Here is a 20,596-nt window from a genome sequence, read left to right on the forward strand (position 1 = left end):
GTGAGCTCTTCTATATAGATTTCAGGAATGGGATATCCTCTGTCTCCAGGTTCTGTAGCTGAAGTTTTTCTTTCCATAACCATCCCCTAGAAAGTGCCTGAGTCACAGCTGAATCACAGGCTGTTGTGTGATAAACTTGGTATAGAATCATTTTTTCTCTGCAGGGAAGTAGTCTTCCTCTACTAAACAGCTTATTTATGAAAGGTGTAAGCGTTTAGGATTTCTTATTTTAATCAATGCATAATTATACATGGCTAAGCTTTCAATTTCTTTTAAGTCTTGAACTCTACTGGAAGCAGTGGGAGAGAGCCATGGAAGGGTGAACTTGCACTACTCCTGTATGCATTGGCAAACCTGCCTGCAATCATATTTTTAAGCTTGGTAGGTTTAAACTTTAAATGCATAATGCAAGTCATGACTTGCCAACACTCCATCCACCTTCTTTTGAATTTGGGGAGCAGTGTTGGCACTGAAGAGGTACATGGAAGATCTGCCTGGCTGCCCCAAGCTTCCTGTTTGATTCTGGGCAAGTTAATGGATTTCTATTACAGTGTACAATTATGTTCCCTCAGCCATTGGAATTATTTATGTAGTGGCTAAGCAGGATACACTCTCTCCTCCTGTGCTTAAATATATAATCTCTAGCAACAATTGGGCCTTTCCCCCCTCCTTTTGCACAGTCCTTGATAAAACAGTGTGTGACCTATGACATGTTTCCCAAGGGTCAGTTTGAATGTGTGTATTGAGCCTATAGCTTGGCTTTTGAACTGATTCATATGGTTATATGGACAAGATAACATTTCATTGTGGTGGGTCATCATCCTGCTTTGGTCAAATACTGAAATGAGCTTGACCAGAACTACATACCCAGCTCACAGGATGATGAATGAGTATGTTACCCAGTCTTGTGTTTGAATCTGTGTGGGTATCATTCCACAAGTCATCTTTCGGATACAAAAGCTAATGGGCTCACTTTCTCACAGCTAGTTTGGTCTCTGTCACTAAGGGTTAAAATAGATTGCAAGAATAAATCTTCTGGGATGATTGTGTTCTGTTTGTGATTAAATTATTCATCCTATTATTACTCAACCAGCTGCCTAATGCTGCAAACATTAGATTGTAACTCAAATACTCATAATCGTATTGTAATGCTCAACAAAGGTTTTAATTGTAGATTTATATATTCCCCACTATATTATGTAGGCTAAGAGTTGCTTAACAGCAGTCTTCTATCAGAATTATTACTGTCCCCAAAGGATTCCAAATACAAGATGTGTATGGATGGCTTCAGAGAATATAGTAGAGAAATTCAAAAGTCTTGGGTTGCTCTCACTTGCTTTTTTTGGTCTTCTGACTAAAAAACAAAAACAAATCTGTTGATTGACAGCGGTAGTTTCAACTTGTCATGTATTTTTTAAAATCTTGTTCTCTGTGGTATTCTCGTACTGCACTGGCTTGAAAAGGCATGTTAACCTCTTAATCTCTTCTTGGGTGTAGGGGGATGGAAGTACTTAATTCGCATGTGTTGCATAAATATTGTTCTGTATACTGTTTGTTTTTTTTTTTAAAAAAAATATAGCCTTTAAATGACTTCTAAAAACCTTTCTAGCGTTGTTCCACTTCTGAGAGAGTCCATTGGAATTTTGATGCAACGAACTCCTCCTTCACTCGAAAGTGCTCTGCCCCAGTGCTATCAAAGAGTAAGTTGAACTACTTCTGTATTTTTAAAATACACACCTGGGTATTGGAACAGCAAAAGTCTTAACATCTGCAGGACACTTGCCCTCCAGGAAATCCTGTGCAGGTTTTCCTAGGAAATGATAAAAAATGTAACCTACCAGAACAAATCTGGCTAAACCTGGTTAAACAAATTTCCGATTTTGTATATTTTCCGTATTGTAGTGAGTTTGTACAAGCTGATATTTGATACTCAGGAAATGCATTGTCTAAGGCTGAACAGTGAAGGAATGTTCTAGTCAGTTGTACACTTTCAGTTATATGTGGTTGTAGGCAGATGTGTAGTATTTGTCCTGAGTCTCTGGATGTTTCAAGACTGGTCTCTATAGTGACAGCCTGAAAGCTATTGAAGATATGTGTGCGCCAAGTGGATTTGTTATCAGGTGCCCTGGGTGCAGGGTTCTATGTTGTAGCCTTATACTGTATCCTGTTTCTTAGATATCACTCAGTGTGTAATATAATAGCTCTAAGAAGGCATTGGAACAGAATATTATAGCCCTATATGATACCTTGGAAATGTTTTGATTTGTCATTTTTAAATATCTGATGACCTGCATACTAAATTAGCAGGAAAGTTAATTCTTCTAACATGTTCTTAGTGTTCAAGCTGTAAGCACTGAGACCCTTTTTATTTCATGTGTTTCCTCTCTTATATTAGCCAAAATAGTCCTGATAAAATCAGGCATATTCTTTTTAAAACAATGTATTGTAAATATACATACAATGTGGTCATATTGACTTAGATGTACTGTAATATTCTCAATGGTACAAAGGTACAAAGGTTGTATGGCATGGATTAAAAGCTAACTTTCGGAAGGGAAGCTGAAGAAATGGCCCTCTTCCCAGAGGGATAGCTTTGGAATTGTTTTAGTAGTCTTAGAGAAAAAAGAATTGAGCAGCTTTGATTGAAATTTGGCCTTGCTTATTATGTTTCCATATGGCATTTTTTCACCTCTGCTTAAACAAAAGAAATATACATAAGTTGCATATTCCCTTGGCTTTTTAATATACCATTAAATTTGTTTATAAATTTTATTTTTTTAAAAAAAGAAACCTAAATGCTGCTTCTGTATTTTAGGTTCAGCAGTTGCAAGGAGTTTACAGTTTACATGATCCTCATTTCTGGACCCTTTGTACTGATGTTTACATAGGGACTTTGAAACTATTTGTAGCTCCTGATGCTGATGCAAAGTGGATCCTAAGCCAAACTCACAACATTTTTACTCAGGTAAGGGTTATTTGTTCCGGGTAATGTAAGTATAGAACTGTTTCTAACAGCTGAAGAAATACTGTTTTTGTGGAAAGGAAGATCAAGGAACAATGACAAGGTGTTCTCCTATTTTGTGTTTGCTTCCCCCCCCCTTAGCAATCAGTTTAAGATTGTTCCTTTGTGTAGCTCATTTGAAGGAAACTCCTAAATTCTGTGTTTCTTATAATTCATAATCACAGAAAATCTGATTATTGACCTGTAAGTCGGTTCTGGCCCTTTATGAGTGCTGATTAACAGTTTGGGGGGTTTTTTTGCTGACAATTCTAGTGTGTATATGTATGAATAACTAAGATGTCTTGCATATAAAAAAAATGGGAAGGAAATCTGGTTGGCTAGCTAGATCCTTCAGCTCCTCTAGCCACTTTGACAGGTGAGTGGGGCCACCCACCTGTCAGTCACCTGACATCACATGACTCATCTTCAAAGAAAATAATTGGGAGTGCACTCTTAAGTACACTCTTGATCCTTTCATTTCTTCCTTTGCAGCCAGGGTGGAACTGCAAAGAAAGATCCCTGCCGAAAGGGGCCTGGAGTCAGCTCCCAATAGCTGATTGGTGTTGACTGCAAATACCAGTGGGATTGGCTGCATTTGGGGGAGCTCTTCAGTGCAGCCAGTTCACCTGGTTTGCAGTCAGTGCTGATCAGCTGAAGGTGCCAATTTCAATCCCCACTTTTGGCAGGGATTAGCTCCAATCAGGGGCTTCCAAGTGGAATCGATCCCAGCAAGGTTTGAAAACGTAACGCTGTAAAGGCCTTTCTAAGGGAGGGAGTGGTTAAAAAGAAAAAATAATGTTCAATACCAAAAGCGGTTTTGAAGAGAGGATACCAGTAGGAAAAAGACGACAGTGACGAAGAGAACAAGTCCCATCGCTTAGAATATAAGGATATTCTTTCCTTATAAAGCTGTTTCACTCGCGATGAGACATAAGAAGGAGTTTCCATGCTAATCCCATCTGTGGCCAAGAGAAGTTTGGTATGCATAAACAAGGTGTTATGAGATGGGCTCTTAAGTTGTTCCAAAAAACACTTCTTAGGAAGACAAGCCTCATCTATATTAGTGAGCTTCAGCCAGTACATGGCCAGGGCTGCATGAACAGCAGACTCTATGGATTGTAAGCCCGTTTCCATCCTTAAAAGGGGGGCGGGGGTGCCTTGAGGAAGAGCGAGTATAGATCTCAGAAAGGTGTTCTGGACAGTATCGAGCGCTGAAGGATTAGCATGCCCCCAGATCTCAGCCCCATAAAGAAGCTGAGGAACAACTTTTCCACGGAAAACCTCAACAGCAGGGGAGTTCATATGCATGAAAATCTTTTTTACTAGCCAATTCTCCTTTCGGTCACTTTAGGTGTTGTACACATGGAATGCACCTTATTGAAGTATTTTATGCAAGAAAAATGTGGCTACTTTTATTATAGGAGAATTAAAGTGTAGTGCAATGCTCATTTCTAAGTCCCTGGGAATTGCTCCTGCTGTAGTCCAGCTTCTGCAAGTTGCCAGTTTATATTGGTTTCAAACCCAGGCTGGAGGACTCAATAGGCTCTAGGACAGCCTTTCCCAACCAGTGTGCCTCCAGTTGTTGGACCACAACTCCCATCTTTCCTGACCATTGGCAATGCTGGCTAAGGCTGATGGGAGTTGTGGTCCAACAACATCTGGAGGCACACTGGTTGGGAAAGGCTGCTCTAGGATATGAGGAAGCTGGGGTGTGTGTGTGACGCCCTTCCCTGGCTCTCCCTGTCAGGTTCCTACCTGCACGTGGCTACTGCCTGTCACTAGGCACCACCAGGGACTCCACCAGTCCGGACTGTCCTTTTTTATTTTTTCTCTCCCCGCTCTAGCACAGATCTCAACAGATCCCCCTGCTAGGCAACCACCAGTCACGTCCTAATACTAGTATTCCCAGAGACTCTGAATACTGGTATTGTTATTCTCTTCACCGCTGCCACCATTTGTTACAGTTCCCCTTCAGCCTTGGTCATTACCTTACCCTCCCTTCTGGTCTGTGAAACCCCAGCCAAGGATCAGGCCTTTGGTAAACCAAATTAAGTATTTATTAAAGATAACAAAGCTAACAAGATTAACAAGATTTCTTCTTAAGGCACATAAGCATATGGTTTTACTCAATACTAATCCGAACTCCACCCCCCTCCTTCTCCACTCTCTCCTGGTAAACCACTCTCTCAAACCCACCAAACAACCCACTCTTTCTCTTCTCCCCCCTGATTCCACTCTCACTCTTCCTTTGATACGTTCAGCCATTTTAAACACTCAGCCAATCATCTAGCATTCTACTGCCCATTCACTCCCCCTCCTCTTTCACTCCACTTACCATGTATCTTCTAAACAACCAACACTTACCATATATACATTAATATAGGAACATCACAGGGGGGAGCCCGGGGACAGAGACTGAAAAGAGAGTGTGGGATAGGGAGTGGACTGATAAAATGCTTCCTGGGAAGGGTAAGTGGCTTGAGAAAAAGGGCAGGGGAGAGAAGAGCCTCTGGAGAAGCTCCACTGAGGGCCATATGTCATAGAGGGTGAGGGAGGAGGCTAGTCAAGAGGTGGGGCGACTAAAGGAAGTGTGTGCTGGGTCTAGAGTTCCAACCCTGACAAGGGAATTCTCCCACGTGCAGCTTCTTCTGTCACTACAGAGTAGAGATCTGCAAGTACTCTTGGATGAAACAGATTATCTTGACCCATCCCAATCTGGGTTCAGGCCTTGTTATGGGACTGAATCGGCCTTGGTCGCCCTGATGGATGACCTTTATCGGGAGAAGGACAGGGGCAGTGCGACCCTGTTGTTCTTACTTGACCTCTCGGCGGCTTCTGATACCGTTGACCATGGTATCCTTCTGGGCCGACTTGGTTTGCTGGATGTTGCAGGCACTGTTTTACAGTGGTTCCGATCCTATCTCCAAGGTTGCTCTCAGAGAATAGCATTGGGTGACTGTCTTTTGGTCCCTTAGCAGCTGTGCTGTGGGGTGCCGCAGGGTACCATCTTGTCCCCCATGCTCTTTAACATCTATATGAAGTCTTTGGGAGCAGTCATCAGGAGCTTTGGGGCAAGGTGTCAGCAGTATGCTGATGATACCCAGCTCTATTTCTCCATAACATCTGAATCGGGAGAGGCCGTGCAAGCCCTGGACCTCTGCCTGGACACAGTGGTGGGCTGGATGAGGGCCAATAAACTGAGTCTGAATCCTAGCAAGACAGAGATGCTGTGGGTTGGTGGTGCCCGAGTTCGGATAATTGGCCAATTGCCTGCTTTGGACGGGGTTGTACTCACTCTGAAAGAGCAGGTCCGTAGCCTGGGAGTGCTCCTGGATCCATCTTTGTTGCTAGCGGCCCAGGTGACCTCAGTGGCTAGGAGTGCCTTTTACCAGCTTCGGCTGGTGAGATAGTTGTGGCTGTTCCTGGACCGGATAGCCTGACCGCTGTTGTCCACACACTGGTAACATTTAGGCTGGATTACTGTAATGCACTCTACAGGAATACCCTGCATTAATGTACGCAATGGGTCCAGAGCAAGTATGTAAACCAAAAGTGTACTTAAAGTGAAGCACTACCTCTTTTCACTTATCAATGCATATACTGCACTGCAATCGTCATATACGGGCATAACTGATGTAAATAATGCATTTATAACTAAAATAAACACAGTAGGCCTTATTTTAAGAAAAAGTTTGCAGTTGGAAACTGATCGGGCGGTGGCATCATGCCGTTAAGTGTCCGTTCTTGCAAAGCGAGCGTACGTAAACGGGGAATGGTGCTACTGTAAATATGTCTGTACTCGTGAGTGTCCGTAAAGTGAAGGTCTATATAATGGGGTATTCCTGTATGTGGGGCTACCCTTGAGGTTGGTCCGGAAGTTGCAGCTCGTGCAAAATGCGGTGGTGAGACTGCTCACTGGGGCAGGGTATCACCAACATGTCACCCCACTGCTGAAAGAACTGCACTGGCTGCCCTTTTGCTACCGGGCCAAGTTCAAGGTTCTAGTTTTGGTGTACAAAGCCCTATACAGCTCGGGACCATGATACCTGAAAGACCGTCTTATCCCTTATATGCCCAGTCGATCACTGCGCTCTGCAGGTGAGGGCCTCCTGCAGATAACCATCTGATCAGGAGATTCGTTCTGCACAATATAGGAAACAGACCTTTAGTGTGGCAGCACCTACCCTGTGGAATTCCCTCCCTTTGAATACTAGGCAGGCGCCATCTCTGCTATCTTTTCGGTGCCTTTTGAAGACTTTCCTCTTTCAACAAGCCTTTTAGGTTGAGACCTTATCCCAGTCTGCGTCTGTGTTAGAATTGCTTAATATGTTTTTTAATAATGTTTTTAACCCTTTTTTTAAGTTGTTTTTTTTAAAATGTTTTTAACGGTTTTGTTTTAATGTATTTTAAGATCTGTTTTTATGATGTTTTAAAGTGTTTTTAGCGCTTTGTTTGCTGCCCTGGGCTCCTGCTGGGAGGAAGGGCGGGATACAAAGTAAATAATAAATAAATAAAATAAACCTTAAGGGGCATGAGCCGACAAGAACTCTGTGCATATGTGCATTTGATTTTCATACAATTTGATCTAAACTAGCCAACCAGTTCTTTGGTATTCCGCTTAAATTTCCTAATCAAAAGAATTTGTGTGTTGTGTGTGTATTAATTTTTGATGGACTTCTCTAAATGTGCCAGGAATCAAATGGTTTTGCTAGGCAGTTTTATGTCGAAGTCATTCTTTTGCTGTACACTTTCCTAGAATTTGTTTTCTAATATGGCTCTTCTATGTTTGCAGGTTGGAGTGAGACAGTTATATATACAGATTGAGTTTGCCGCTATGTAGCAAATATCTCAAACTTGTCTGTGGACCAAAGATTTCTAGTACTGTCATGACATTGTACTTCCTTTGGAACAGAGACCCACTCCCTTCTCTACAGTAGTCCAAAACTGAATAGACTCTGCTGCCTGGTGGCTTGATAAAGAGAGAAAAATGAAGACCACATGGTCCTGGACTACTTGGGATTGACTTTCACGAACTCCAAACCTTTGTGGTTTACTTGCCAAGTTTGCTCCTGCAGCAAACTTAATAATAATGTGGTATTGCAATCATTGGTTTTGCTTTTTGTGAAGCTGCTGAAGTTACTGCTCATTCCCATAAAGCCAATGTTAACTACGGGGAGGGCGGATAATTTTTTTTTGTCCGTAATGTCACAGTGGATGACATTTTACAACATAACTGTATGTAAGACTGTTTGTACTTTGCAAACTTAATGAACCAAACCATATTGGGTTTTCAGAGTGCCTTTCTATCAGAGTATCTGCCAGCACAGATATGAAACATCGGGGACTTTTATTAATTTTATGGCCACTACTTGTACCCAATAGGATATTGTGATTTGTGTGTAATTGCATAATAGTAAATGTTGGATTCCCTCTTACTGTTACAATTTTAAAACTTCCATGGAGGTGATTCTTCAATTTTCAATACAAAGATGACATGATTACACAAAGTTTGTTTACAAAATGTTTGCCTACCTAAGTAAATTTACACTGATAGTATTTCAGCAGTCTAACAGTAATTAGAAAATACTGTGTCTGGCTCTTTTGCTAAAAAAGGAAAATCTGCAGAAATATGATGCCCCCACTTGATGTCATCTTTCATAGGCAGAATTGTCACAAACTTTGCAGTAAAGATAGGTAGGTACTGATTTTTAATGAAGCACTCAAAACACAAAATGTGTTTCTCTTCTTTTGTTGAATGATTCTGGAGGCTTTATGACTGGTAGATTTACTTTAACTGGGGAATGAAGATTTTTTATATGGTAGCCAACAGATGGTCTGAACTTTTGCTCATATTCCATATTCAGAATTAATATTCACAGGCTCTTCAGTCTTAAGTTCTTATGAATATCAAGCAAGAATATTTCTCTAGAAATTCCACTAGTTCAACCAGTATCTGCAATAAAGGGCATACGTTTTGTACATGTTATCATGAAATATAATTTGGTTTTGTTAAATTTGACTTCATATTTTGAAGGGGTTTTTTTGCATTAGATTTCAAAATGAATTTTTCAGCACTTAATACCTTAAGAAGGCAAGTCTTCTAGTAAACTGTATAGTTGAGCTAACATTGGTTCAAAGCCATCATCTTTCATTTTCTGTCTTAATTATGGCTTTTTTTTAAACTTCACAGGAGCACCTTGGACACAGTATATTTTCACGGGTTTATCCTGCAAAGCTAGTGTAATGTCTAAAGGCCTAACAGGCACTTCCTGACAGAATAACAAAGATTCCACAAATGCATCTCTGTTTCTAATCTGGAAGCTGAAATTGATCAGAACTGGAATGTGTGGTGGGAAGCAGGTCCCTTCTTACTAATCAGCAAAACTGATCACCCATCTCTTAAAGGAATGGCTCCCTCCCCCCCCATACGCATGAACAATTGTGTGTCAAGACAAGTTTGCTTAGAGAAATAAAGGTTGCTGCTAACAGATGGTTAGACAATTTTGTGAAATATACAATTGGCTTAGCTTTTTCTAGAGGGAGATTTATTCATTGCTTTTTAATGAAGTTGTATTAGGCATCAGAAACACCCAAGATGGAATTGTATTATTACATTATAGAGTTTCTCTTTAAAAAGCCTGTGGTGTGGAACTTCTGTTTTTATAGGAATAAGCTCCCCTGTAAATTTATTTTTAACTCTGTTTCTGTTATGTAATCTATTACCTGTTGTTTTAATTTCTACTCTGTGCTTTTTTTGCTTACTGATGATTTAGAAATGCAAGTGTCTGACACGATCTTTAATTCAAGGCCTAAAGATAAATCGTGGCCCATTACATTTACACAGTAATAGCTAGACTGCATGCCTTTCCCTAAACACACAAATGCTGCTTTCTGTGTTGTGATTTTCCACATGGTGATTCCAATATTGTGAGAAGTGCAGTCTGAGTAATTGCCCAGGTGGTGCATACACTGTGGAAAATGCTTAAGCCGTTTTTTTACACATTATAGTAAACTCATTTTTTCTACAGAAATACTATTTACCTCTGTGTTGATTAATGTGAAGTGCCATTGAGTTTGAATACATTTCAGCAAAATGGTTTTTATATAGTTATAGCCGCTACTTAAAGGTAAGAAAGAATTGGACCCTTTTCATGTGTACTGTCCATGTGCCAGAATTTTGCTTATGTTATGAGATGAAGGTTTCTGTGTCTCTTGCTTGGCACAGGCTAAATAACTGGGTGTTGCTGAACACGAGGGACTGGAAATTGCTTAACTTTTTTAGCGGTGTTAATTTGCTTAAGGTCTTTACCCAAGGAAGCAATCCTCTTTATTGACTTCTGACTTCTCTCAGCCAAATGACAAATACTAAGCCTTGCTAAATCATACTTTGCCAAACATGGGGCTTTGAAATTTGCTTTTATCTAACTTTGGCGGCATAAGTTAAATTAATGCATTGCTTTTACACAACCTTAGATTCTAGAGCAGTGGGGAGCTTACTCAATAAACAAATGAGCATGCTTGTCCTTTAATTATAATGTAAGGTCTTCAATTAGGGGAAGAGGTTTATTATAGTGGGAGCTTATTGTCAGCCAAGCCCTTAGCTGTATGATATGAAGAAAAAGCGTCCTTTATACTTTAAGTTCAGATGTTGGTGCACTAATTTTTTTAGTAATGTTATATTTTACAGTATACACCAATGCATAGAATAGATGTTGCTACAGATGGTAGCAATAGCCTCAGTAGTGTTCACACTCCTGAATCTTTTATGGTATAAGGTCACTTCTAAAAATGAAAGCTTCTGATCACATTAAATACTGGAAGTGTTGATTAGAAAATGTAATAGATTGGTTTAATTGTGTGGTCTAGGCTTTAGAATACGTGAAATGGTTAACACTGAAGAATGGATGCTTACTGCACTTTACCGTGTGAATGATATGGAACAGATGTGAGGAAACGGAGATCGGCAGTTAAGCTGCTATTAGTTGGTTATCCCAGAACTGGGATGTGGTGCAAATAAAATTAACAATTACGTTTTTGAAGAAAAAATGTAGTGCTATTTCTTTCAAATATGGCTGATCTGATTTGGATGAAACCAGGTTCAGATAAAGTTCTTTACCTTGGCTAACCTTGTAATGCATTTTCTAAATTGCTTTTGGTTGAATTTTTGCTGCAAAAAGTGTAGAATGTAATAATCCTACAAAGTTCCCCCCCCCCTTCTAACTGCTGTTTCCTACCCTGATCAGATCTTCAGTCTTCTAACAATTCTATTTTACCCTATAAGAGCGGTGTCCTATAATGCTGGCATGGAACCTCATGAAAGTGCACAGAGCACACGGCAGCTCTCCGGCAGTCAAAAATTCAACTGTGGATGGGGAATATTTTACCTATTTTCACTGTCTATTATCAGAATAGATTTTTATTTTGGTCTGGGATCAATTCTCTGTGTAAAATCTTTTTAACAGAAGCAGTGTTTGCATATTTCATATCCCAGAGGTGTGTCATGAAGGACCGATGGGCACAGTGATTTTATTGCCAAAATTTTAAACTCATAGCTTTAGATTGGATTGGCTTCCCTCTGAAACCCTGGGAAAATACTGCTGAAACCTCATTTCCTAACTTGCACATAAAGCAGAACTGTGCTATCAATCAGCCTATTCTATTTCTAGATGCATGATGTATCAGTGCAGTTTAAGGACTTCAATGTTTTAGTAAATTCTAATATGTGACTACAGATAATTGTGTATACTGTAATTGGTCTTGGAATACAAAAGTTAGTAGCCAGTCTGACTTGCCCTAAGTGCAATATTGGACATTTTAATTCATCTTTTTTCTACTTGAATACAGTCTCTATTAAATATTTAAACAGCTAATATGTTTGAGACAATATTTGGGATCAATTTTCTTATCAATAAATTTTTCTTTTTCCAATGTTGTGCATCTTGTTTTTGGGGCCAATTTGCACAGTACTGCTTATCTTCAAGCAAGATTTAGCTAACAACATGAGCGTAGACAGGACTTTATTCAGCAATGTGTTCAAAGATGGATTTATCTACTTCAAAGAGTTTAAGCATGTCCACTTCCAATGGATGCAAAGTTCCAGTTATGATCATGGAGTGTAGAGGATCACCTAATGCCACTGTAGTCATGTCCTGTAGAGTACCTGAAGCAATCTTTTGATCCACTGCACCCACTCTTGCTAAGCCTACACATACTGTGTTTTCTGTAATTTCTGTAAAAACAAAAACATTAAGAAAACAAGGAATATTAAGGAAGCGTACTGGAAAAGGTTGGTGTAATTAGTATGTTTATGCAGGAAGTGATGCTGCCCTCTCCCCCCCCCCCCAAAAAAAATTAGATGCTGCCCTTACAAAAGCACTGGGGCAGTTATGCCTCAATGAATTAAGCAGATAGTCCTCTGAAACCTAATAGAGGTTCTTCTCTAAAAATCACATAGGTACGCAGTACTGCACAACAGGATATGGAAAACTTGACAAAGGACAAACTCAGGAAATCGGTCCTTATTCTACAAGCCATCTGAACTGCAGGTGGTAAAATCAATAACTTTGCCTTAAAGCCCATTAAGTGAATACAGCCTAGCTGAAAAGACTAATTTGGCTTCCTAGCCTAATAATTGATCTTGCTCTCCACCCCCTGGACTCGAGTATATACAAGAAAAGTTTAGACAGGGTTGCAGTGCTGAAAGATGTTGGTGGAACACAGCTCTCTACAAAGTAAATAAAACGTGATAAATATGGAGGTATTGCAAGAAGTTGGGCTCCTCTAGCAATTCTTACACTTACAGCCCCAAAATGGTATGAGAGCATTTCTACATTTAATTCAGAAGGATAGTGTATGTGAGCTAGCATTTTGGGAAGCACTTTGTCATTACTTCCACCCAATTGTTACTTGGCCATTCAGCATCATTCTTCCTTATGGAAAGTGTCCATAGTTCAACTGCTAGAGCTATTGACAGATGACAACCACCGACTTAAAACACACACTCCCAAGATCAATGCACCAGACCTGTTTCTGGAGCAACTAGTAGGCTCTAGCAGCTCAGTGAAGAAAAGGAAGTATTTTCTACAATTGATGCAAATGGAATAAGGCCAAAGTGATTCATTTTAAAAAATGTTCATATGGGATTTGCATTTGAAAAAGCCAACTGGTTCACAGAGTTTGTGGCTGCTGTAGATGATGAACCACAGTGAATATTTGGCCTCTTTACATGCAACTTCTAGCCTGCCAATCTTAATGGCCTATCTCCAGCACAAACTGGAACTTTTCTAATGGTGGAGCAGCCTGGAGAAAAGAAGCCTAATCAAGGGAGCTAGCAGAAAGAACAGATGTATATACCTGGCTCTTCCCCTTGTAGTCGCCTGTTTTGAACAACAGTGAGAAGCTGCTGTGCTGCTTGGTTCACACTCATATATCGTGGTGGCTCATAAACCTTCTTCCCCCTGTTGAAAGAAAATGTGTATTAGTGGGTCAGTAAGTGTCCCACTGTATCCGTCATGTAGTAGTACCTGAGTATAGTAAAGCCAAGTTTATTTTAAGAGCTTGCAAAAAAATAGGACATTGTAATATTTGACTTGCTTTGTTGTGTCATATTCAAGGTCCTGAATTCACACTGGCCACTCATAGCTTTGCAAGCTCTTAAGCAGGTGGCAGTCAAAACAACTCCCAAATGTAGAGAGGTCCATTTAGTTCATACCCTGCTAGAAGCCCTTGGCAGGTGTATTCATGTTTTGTCTCATCCACAATGTTTTTGGCCAGAAACACACAACTAAAAAGAGGTCTATTGGGAGCCCTTGATGAGAAGCAGGTGGCTGTTAATCCATACGGTCATCTACTGAAGACGTAAAACAAACCCTTTCTAACCTTCCAAAGTTTTATGCAGCCTAACCCAGGTGTATGTGACATCCATAGGAAGAGCATGCATGACTAGCAGACTCTTCTAGTGACTTCAGTGTCCTAGACCTGCACGTGTGCATAAGAAGCAGCTCCTAACAATCAAGTCAGTGTTGATTAAAGTATCTTGTACTGTATGTGTGTACTGTGAATCTGAGACACTGTGTGGCTGTTCAGAAGCTTTCAACCTAGGAATTAGAGCCTCCATGACTAAACTGAAGATGCTTTCCACTTCTAAAAGAGGTGCCACATGTCGCACTGCCTCCTCAGCACAGTCACCATCACATATATTTCTTGACCCCTGCGTATCTATTGTAACTACCACCACAGCCGAGAGTATGCTACCCGTGCCAAATTGGAATGGAAGCCCGTATTTTTCTACTATACTGTATAGTTACATAATTATAGCCCCAAAAGCCAGTTCTCAAAGGGTTGTTTTTTGCAAAGTTTGCCAACTCTGGGGTTGGCCAAGCAAAGCTTATGAAGAAGTTCCAAAATGAATTTCCATCAGGGATTGTCAGACTCTATGAATGTGAATCTAAACCAAAGTGAGGACGTGTCCAGAAATGATCAATAGGTTCTTGTGGAAAGGAGCTGGCAGATAGGACTACGGAAGTTGATTTAACTGATCTCACCCAGATTAGAAATCACTGAACAATCAAGGGGAGAAAGAAAATATCACAGATTAAATTACTTAAGGTCATGGCTAACTAGCCTTACTCCCTGCCCTTATTATTGGAGACACATCATGTAAACTGAACTGATTTATGAAACAGGCAGATTATCTTGCCATCCTATGTCTAGTGGAACTAGTGGAACACAGGAAGCTATACCAAGTCAGGCCATTGGTCCATCGAGCTCAATGTTGTCTACACTGACTGGCAGTGGCTCTCCTGGGTGTCAGGCAGGACTCTTCCCTAGCCTTGCCTTGTAGACACCAGAGCCTGAACCTGGGACCTTCTGCATGCAAAGCAGGTGCCCTACCACTGAGCTACATCCATACCCCCAGATAAGGCACCCGAAAGGGAGTGGGTGGGTGCACAAATGTGAGGAAAAGACATTCTGCTGCCTGGAGCCCAGCCTAAGTGACCCGTTTGCTAGTGCTAATGCTTTAAAAAAAAAAAGTCTTGCTGCAACATTCAGACACCACTTCCTGCCTTTACCTATCCTAGTGCTGCCTGAAGCAGGTCACTTCATGCTGTTCCACTGCAGGACTGGCCATGGACAAAATCAAACTGAGTGCCATTAAAACCATTGACAAGACTCTTAAGACTCACTGGCAAGTCTTATTTCTTAAGAGACTAAGAACCGACTGCAGGGAAGGACACTCTCCTTTCGTCTATAGAGATATACTGGTGCTGATGTTCACCTTCCCAACTTAAACAGAATTCCCAACCAGCTTCACGTCCTGGTTAAGGGAGGAACCTGGTAGGCCTTAAATGTAATTAACGCTGTAGTTGATCTATCCCTTAATCCAGGGATGGAGGATCTGTAGTCATCCAGATGTTGCTAGACTACAATTCCCATCATCCCTGACCATTAGCCATGCTGGCTGGGGCAGATGGACATTGGAGTCCAACAAATATCTGGAGGGCCACTGGCTCCCCATCCATGCCATCACCAAAACATAAGACTTGAGAGAATCCTTCCCTGTACCCCATTTTTAGCCTCGTGTGTAATTCTGCAGCTTCTTCTTAGTAAGTGTTTTACTTATACACAAGCACTAAGCTGCGAATAATCTGCTCATACTGTTTGATGCCATAGACTGACCACACCCACACTTCTGAAGAGACCACTTACTTCAAGAGATTCTCCAGAGATTGCTCTTTTACCTTAATGTCTGCAGGGAAACATAATTGGACACACACTTGAAGTTAATTACTTAAATACTTTCACAAGTATTAAGACTGAGAACGTTTTTATTGTGTCACTAGCTGCATTTGATACAGAAATATTATCTTTTTTTCTAACTTGCACACACACACATTCCTCCCTCTCTCACATGTATCGTCTTTGTATTCCAGACACTGGGTGGTATCTAAGTCATACTCAGAGCAGACCAATGTAACAATGAAAGGAAAGAAAAAGAAAACAAAGAAAAAATAATAAAATTAGATAAAGAAAAAATAAAGACAAAAATAATTTATTACTAGTAATAACAATAAACCACCATCAGCTTACGTTTATAGATACCATGCCCACTAGTACATGCATCTTGGGTTAAGCATATAAATTAATATAAGGCCTTCAGATGTCCAAATAGGCATCCACTCAAAATTGACATATACATGAAATATGTTCCTGAAACCTATTTGTGACTAACTTAAGTCCACTGAGTGAAATGGGTCTACCCTTAAGTATGGCTTAGTCAGATACCACCCATTATTTATAACTAGGTATAAATAAGACATGCAACAAATTGTTGCAGTGCAGAGTGTTCATGTTCAGGGTGCTGACCAGCCATGATCTCTTCCAGGATACTCTATTCCATTTCCCCACTCTCTGCTTTTCTTCACTCTCCAACAGTCCATCCAAAACAATCCAACAGCCCTCCTCTAGAGTTTTCGTACTTCTGCAAACCCTGGGTACCCTCCAAGCCTGTTAATACCTCCTGATTCAGCTCAGTTGGTACTATGGCTGGTACTGTTGCAGCTACAGAATGAGCTTACTATTAACATATACATGCTGTGTAAGGTGCTATCAATTTTGTAGTTTAATGCAATCGCTTTTTTGTAATTGACACAAGAACTTAACATCCTTTAGTTGAAGCCTGTTAAATACACACAAGCTATGGGAAGTATGCGACTGTAACTTGGAAGCAAGCTCTATTGATTTTAGTATTGCATAAACAGAAGAGATAAATAAAATCCTGAAAGTGTTTCCTCTCGCTGTCTTCTAAGTGGAAAACTATGTTTTCTATCATGCTTCACTCAGATCATTAAAGTTCTTGAAATGGATCATGTATTAACTTAAAGCAGCATGAATAAGCGATTGAGCTATGGGTAGAAACCCATGGATCTGAACATGCATATCCTATTAACAGTGCCTTCCTGTCTCCAATTAAATAATAAAAAAAGACACGCATGCACATACCCATGGCAAGCCTTTAGCTGCATTAGTCACCTTTTCCTATTGAATTAGGTAGGCTGAAGATTTTCGGATAATGTATTTATTTCATTTAGTTTAGTACTAATTCATACTCTTGTGTATCTGAAGATGCAGCGATGCCTCTTATAGTTTTTCCATAAAGAACTCCGAAGCTTAGAAGCATTCAGATTTTGGTAACCATCTCAAATAACAAATCTATTGAAAATATAAATTGACCAGGGTTTCAAAACATTGTGCAGCACGAAGTTATCACCATTTCTTCTTTTTCCCTCCTAACACAATGAGTTGCATCCACCAAGGTTATGCTGAGTAAAAAGGCCATTGATTTCATGGGTTTCACCTTAGTCATGACTAAGTTGTCCATTTATTTCAATGGGTCTATTCTGAGTGTGTATGACTTAGTTGGCTACAACCCAATGAGTCTTCTAGGCTTTGCTGTCTGGATTCTCCTGTTTAGATGTACTACTTTATGTACAGCTTTCACCAAATGCAAACATTCAAGTTATACACAGACAACAACAGAACAGGCACAATACACAGGAAAAGAACATATGTAAGCTCCAATGAAAATTCAAGACATATGCAGTGGTTAAAACCCTGAAAAAGAGTCTAACTCATAATGAGTAAATGACTGCTAACAGACAATGGATGACATCCAACCGAGCCATATTCAGAGCAGACCCATTGAAAATCAACGGGTCTAGTCCAAGGATTCCTACCATTGGACGTCACCCACAACATTTTCTTCCTTTCCCAGCCAAGTCTTTATTGTTTTACTATTGAAGCTGTTTCTCTCTTAGGACCTTCTCTAACAAAATATTTTCGTACACACACAACGGCCCCAATCTGGTGGTACCAGCATGCAGAGGGGGATCCACATTTGAATGGAGCGACTTCCAGGTCTGGATGAGCATCTGACTTCACAACCCCTGATTCAGCAAGTGAAGGGTGCCGATAGGATTTCTTTAGCTAGATCAGGGCAACTCTGTTAGATCATCTTTATGGTCAGCTGTGCCGATGCCTCCTTAGCCCAAGTATGTATTTGTTTCATCAAACAAAAATTAGATGATGTTTCAACTAGCAAGCCAGAAACTAGTAATTGCTCTCTTCGCTTAACGTTCAAGACAATTGTTGGGCAACATACCGTATTAAGAGAGCAATCCTATGGTGGGAGAGTCCACGGAGAGGGGACTTTTCCCTCTTCCATTTTTATTCCTCCTATTGGGTTCATTGTGAGGGAAATTACTCCTAGGTTAGTTCTGGTCCCTTTTCTGGGCCATGTCAGGAAAGTGAGAGGGCTTAGCATCCTGTGGATCAGTGGCCTCCCTGATCTCCCCCCCCCCAGCAGAAATCTAAGCCCTCAAAGCTTCCATGGGCTCTAGGGGCTCCCGTGACTTACTGTTATGCGTGCCAATATAAAGCTTTTTTCCCCATCCTGCCTCTGTGGGAACTGAGCGAGCCTCGTTAATCTTTCTACTGTCATTTATACACAGTTGTAATTTAATTTTATTCAGTCAATGAAACTTTTTGATTTAATCTGTTCTCTGTATCCAGCAAACACATCTTCAGCCAACCACTCAGTTGAGTTCATTTTAATTTTTAAACCAACTTTTTGAACGTCTCCTTCAAATAGCCAGTTTTTTCACTGGACTTATCCTCACACAGAATTGTTGCTGAGCTAAAGAAATGCAAGAACAGAAAGAGGGGAGCAGTAGAGGCCCAAACATTAATGTTGTAAGATTTTTTTCATCATTTGAAGAAGTCAACAATTATTATTTTTTAAAAAATAATCAAGTAACAATGTTTGTGTGTTCTTCCCTCCCTTCCTACAGTTCTTTTAAAAAAAGGGTGGGAGGGTGGGAAAGAAAGGACCCAAAAAACGCAGAATGGACATATTATACTATGGCAACATTTCTTTTACTGCAGTGCTGATAGGAGGGAGCGTTTAATAAGAGTTTAAACCCATTTCTCTTTCAAATGCATTCCAAATTCCCAACCATCTAGGTTTTCATACATTTCAATAGTTAGGGAACATCTGCAATAAATTCCTGATGTATAAATTGCCTCCAGACTCTTCTTACAGCAATTGCGTGTGTATGTTCTGACTGATTTATAAACTTATTATAGGCTGGCAAAATGCAGCTCTTTCCAACACACACATCGAAATTGCCTTTGACTTTGATGTTTTGGGACACAATCTTGAAACTCCAGACCTGTAATCAAGGAAAGCAATGGAAGCCATAAGGTTGCCCTATGCTGGTAGGAATCCACCTATATTTCTTTATATTCAGTAAATTGTCTATGGTTGAATCCTGTAAACTCATAGAAAAACTGTTTAGTGTGCGGAGAATAATTCAATTTAGGCTATAATCAAGGATCTTGCCAGGCAGGAGAAAATCAATTCTGATGGATCAACCTCAACGTCTAAACAACACTGAATGAACTAACTGCTTGCTAATTGCATCAGTCTGATTTTCATCATTATCAAAATTCCATATATGATTGTGTGCATCTGTCTAATCTCCCTTGCTTTCAACTGGAGGGTTTCATGCAAGGCTGGACTTTGTCTAAAAAGCTCTGTGTGATTAAAATAAATCCTGCCTTGGTGCAGAGTACTGTGGAATTGCCTCTTTTCTACTGGTCCAGCTCTCGTGCTTTTAAGAGCAGCATGGTACGCAACCATTTTAGGCTATGAAGCTTTCCCCGCTGTCACTATGCCAGAAAAAGGCTTAATTTCCTTCTGTTAGACTGCTGTTAATGGCACAGGAGCAGGGCCAGTAAAAAAATTGGCAACCCTAGAAGAGGAATGGACCTTCTAAAGCTCCCTTTTAGCTGGATAATGATTGTAACTGAGATTTCAAAGCTAGGAAAGTGACAGGTACGGCAGGGCTCAGTTTCTTTTTCTTAGAGTTAATAGACAACTGAATTTTGAATGGGGCTAAGGGCCATTTTATACATTCAGCAGGATCTTTCCTAGACTATTTTACTTTGGGCTGCAAGAGCAGGTTTGGGATAGATCTCCCCCAAAGGGAAGAAAACAAAAACAAAACCTGCACATAGAAAAAAAAAAGGTGAGACGTATCCGTAATGTACTATTTTTCTATGTACCAGGACATGTTTGGGGTTTTTGCTTTTTTATTTTAAAGATGACAGTGCTGAAGATAAGGAAAAGGCAGAGGACACAAAAGGCAAAAAGCTTTCTGCATGCTGCTTGCGTCCACAGTTTGATACTGTCGCTTCTGTGTTCAGACAGGTAGGATGGCATCCTGCAGTCCATATCGAGTCAGTTGCTCAGCTTGCAATATAGGGCCTGGGTGTTCCAAATAACACTAGTTACCTAAGTGTGACAACTGACTACATACACAGATGGTCCTTACCAAGTAAGCAGAGAGTGTGCATCCCGTTTCTTCTGTTTTTTGCAATTTTGTCGAAAAAACTCTCGGGTTTCCACATATCTGTCCAGAAAACAATGGAAACCGTTTCTCCAAAACTGTAAAGCTGCCAAGGACGGGGAGAAGCGACAATGAAAAAAAATGTATCAGACTTAGATTGTAGACATGAGAATTAACAAAATTTGGT

General features: G+C 40.3%; 2 protein-coding genes across 7 annotated transcripts in view; one reads left to right on the plus strand and one right to left on the minus strand.

The window, feature by feature from the left end:
• The window catches only part of SLC30A7 (solute carrier family 30 member 7), a 46,612-nt gene extending 34,683 nt beyond the window's left edge, over positions 1-11,929 (plus strand). For all 3 annotated transcript variants that reach the window (XM_061633837.1, XM_061633836.1, XM_061633838.1), the window contains 3 exons: positions 1,610-1,700; positions 2,816-2,965; positions 7,794-11,929. In XM_061633837.1, the coding sequence (XP_061489821.1) occupies positions 1,610-1,700; positions 2,816-2,965; positions 7,794-7,841 (289 nt within the window). In that variant the 3' untranslated portion in view covers positions 7,842-11,929. The remainder of the gene's footprint in view (positions 1-1,609; positions 1,701-2,815; positions 2,966-7,793) is intronic.
• DPH5 (diphthamide biosynthesis 5) overlaps positions 9,506-20,596 on the minus strand; it is a 30,552-nt gene continuing 19,461 nt past the window's right edge. For 3 of the 4 annotated variants that reach the window (XM_061633848.1, XM_061633849.1, XM_061633850.1), the window contains exons 5-8: positions 20,395-20,515; positions 15,710-15,749; positions 13,355-13,458; positions 9,506-12,230 (exon numbers count right to left, since the gene is read on the minus strand). In XM_061633848.1, coding sequence (XP_061489832.1) covers positions 12,019-12,230; positions 13,355-13,458; positions 15,710-15,749; positions 20,395-20,515 — 477 coding nt within the window. In that variant the 3' untranslated portion in view covers positions 9,506-12,018. The remainder of the gene's footprint in view (positions 12,231-13,354; positions 13,459-15,709; positions 15,750-20,394; positions 20,516-20,596) is intronic. The other variant, XM_061633847.1, reaches the window with a different exon arrangement.

Source organism: Rhineura floridana, chromosome 6 (genome assembly GCF_030035675.1).
Source record: "Rhineura floridana isolate rRhiFlo1 chromosome 6, rRhiFlo1.hap2, whole genome shotgun sequence".
In the NCBI taxonomy this organism is placed as follows: domain Eukaryota; kingdom Metazoa; phylum Chordata; class Lepidosauria; order Squamata; family Rhineuridae; genus Rhineura; species Rhineura floridana.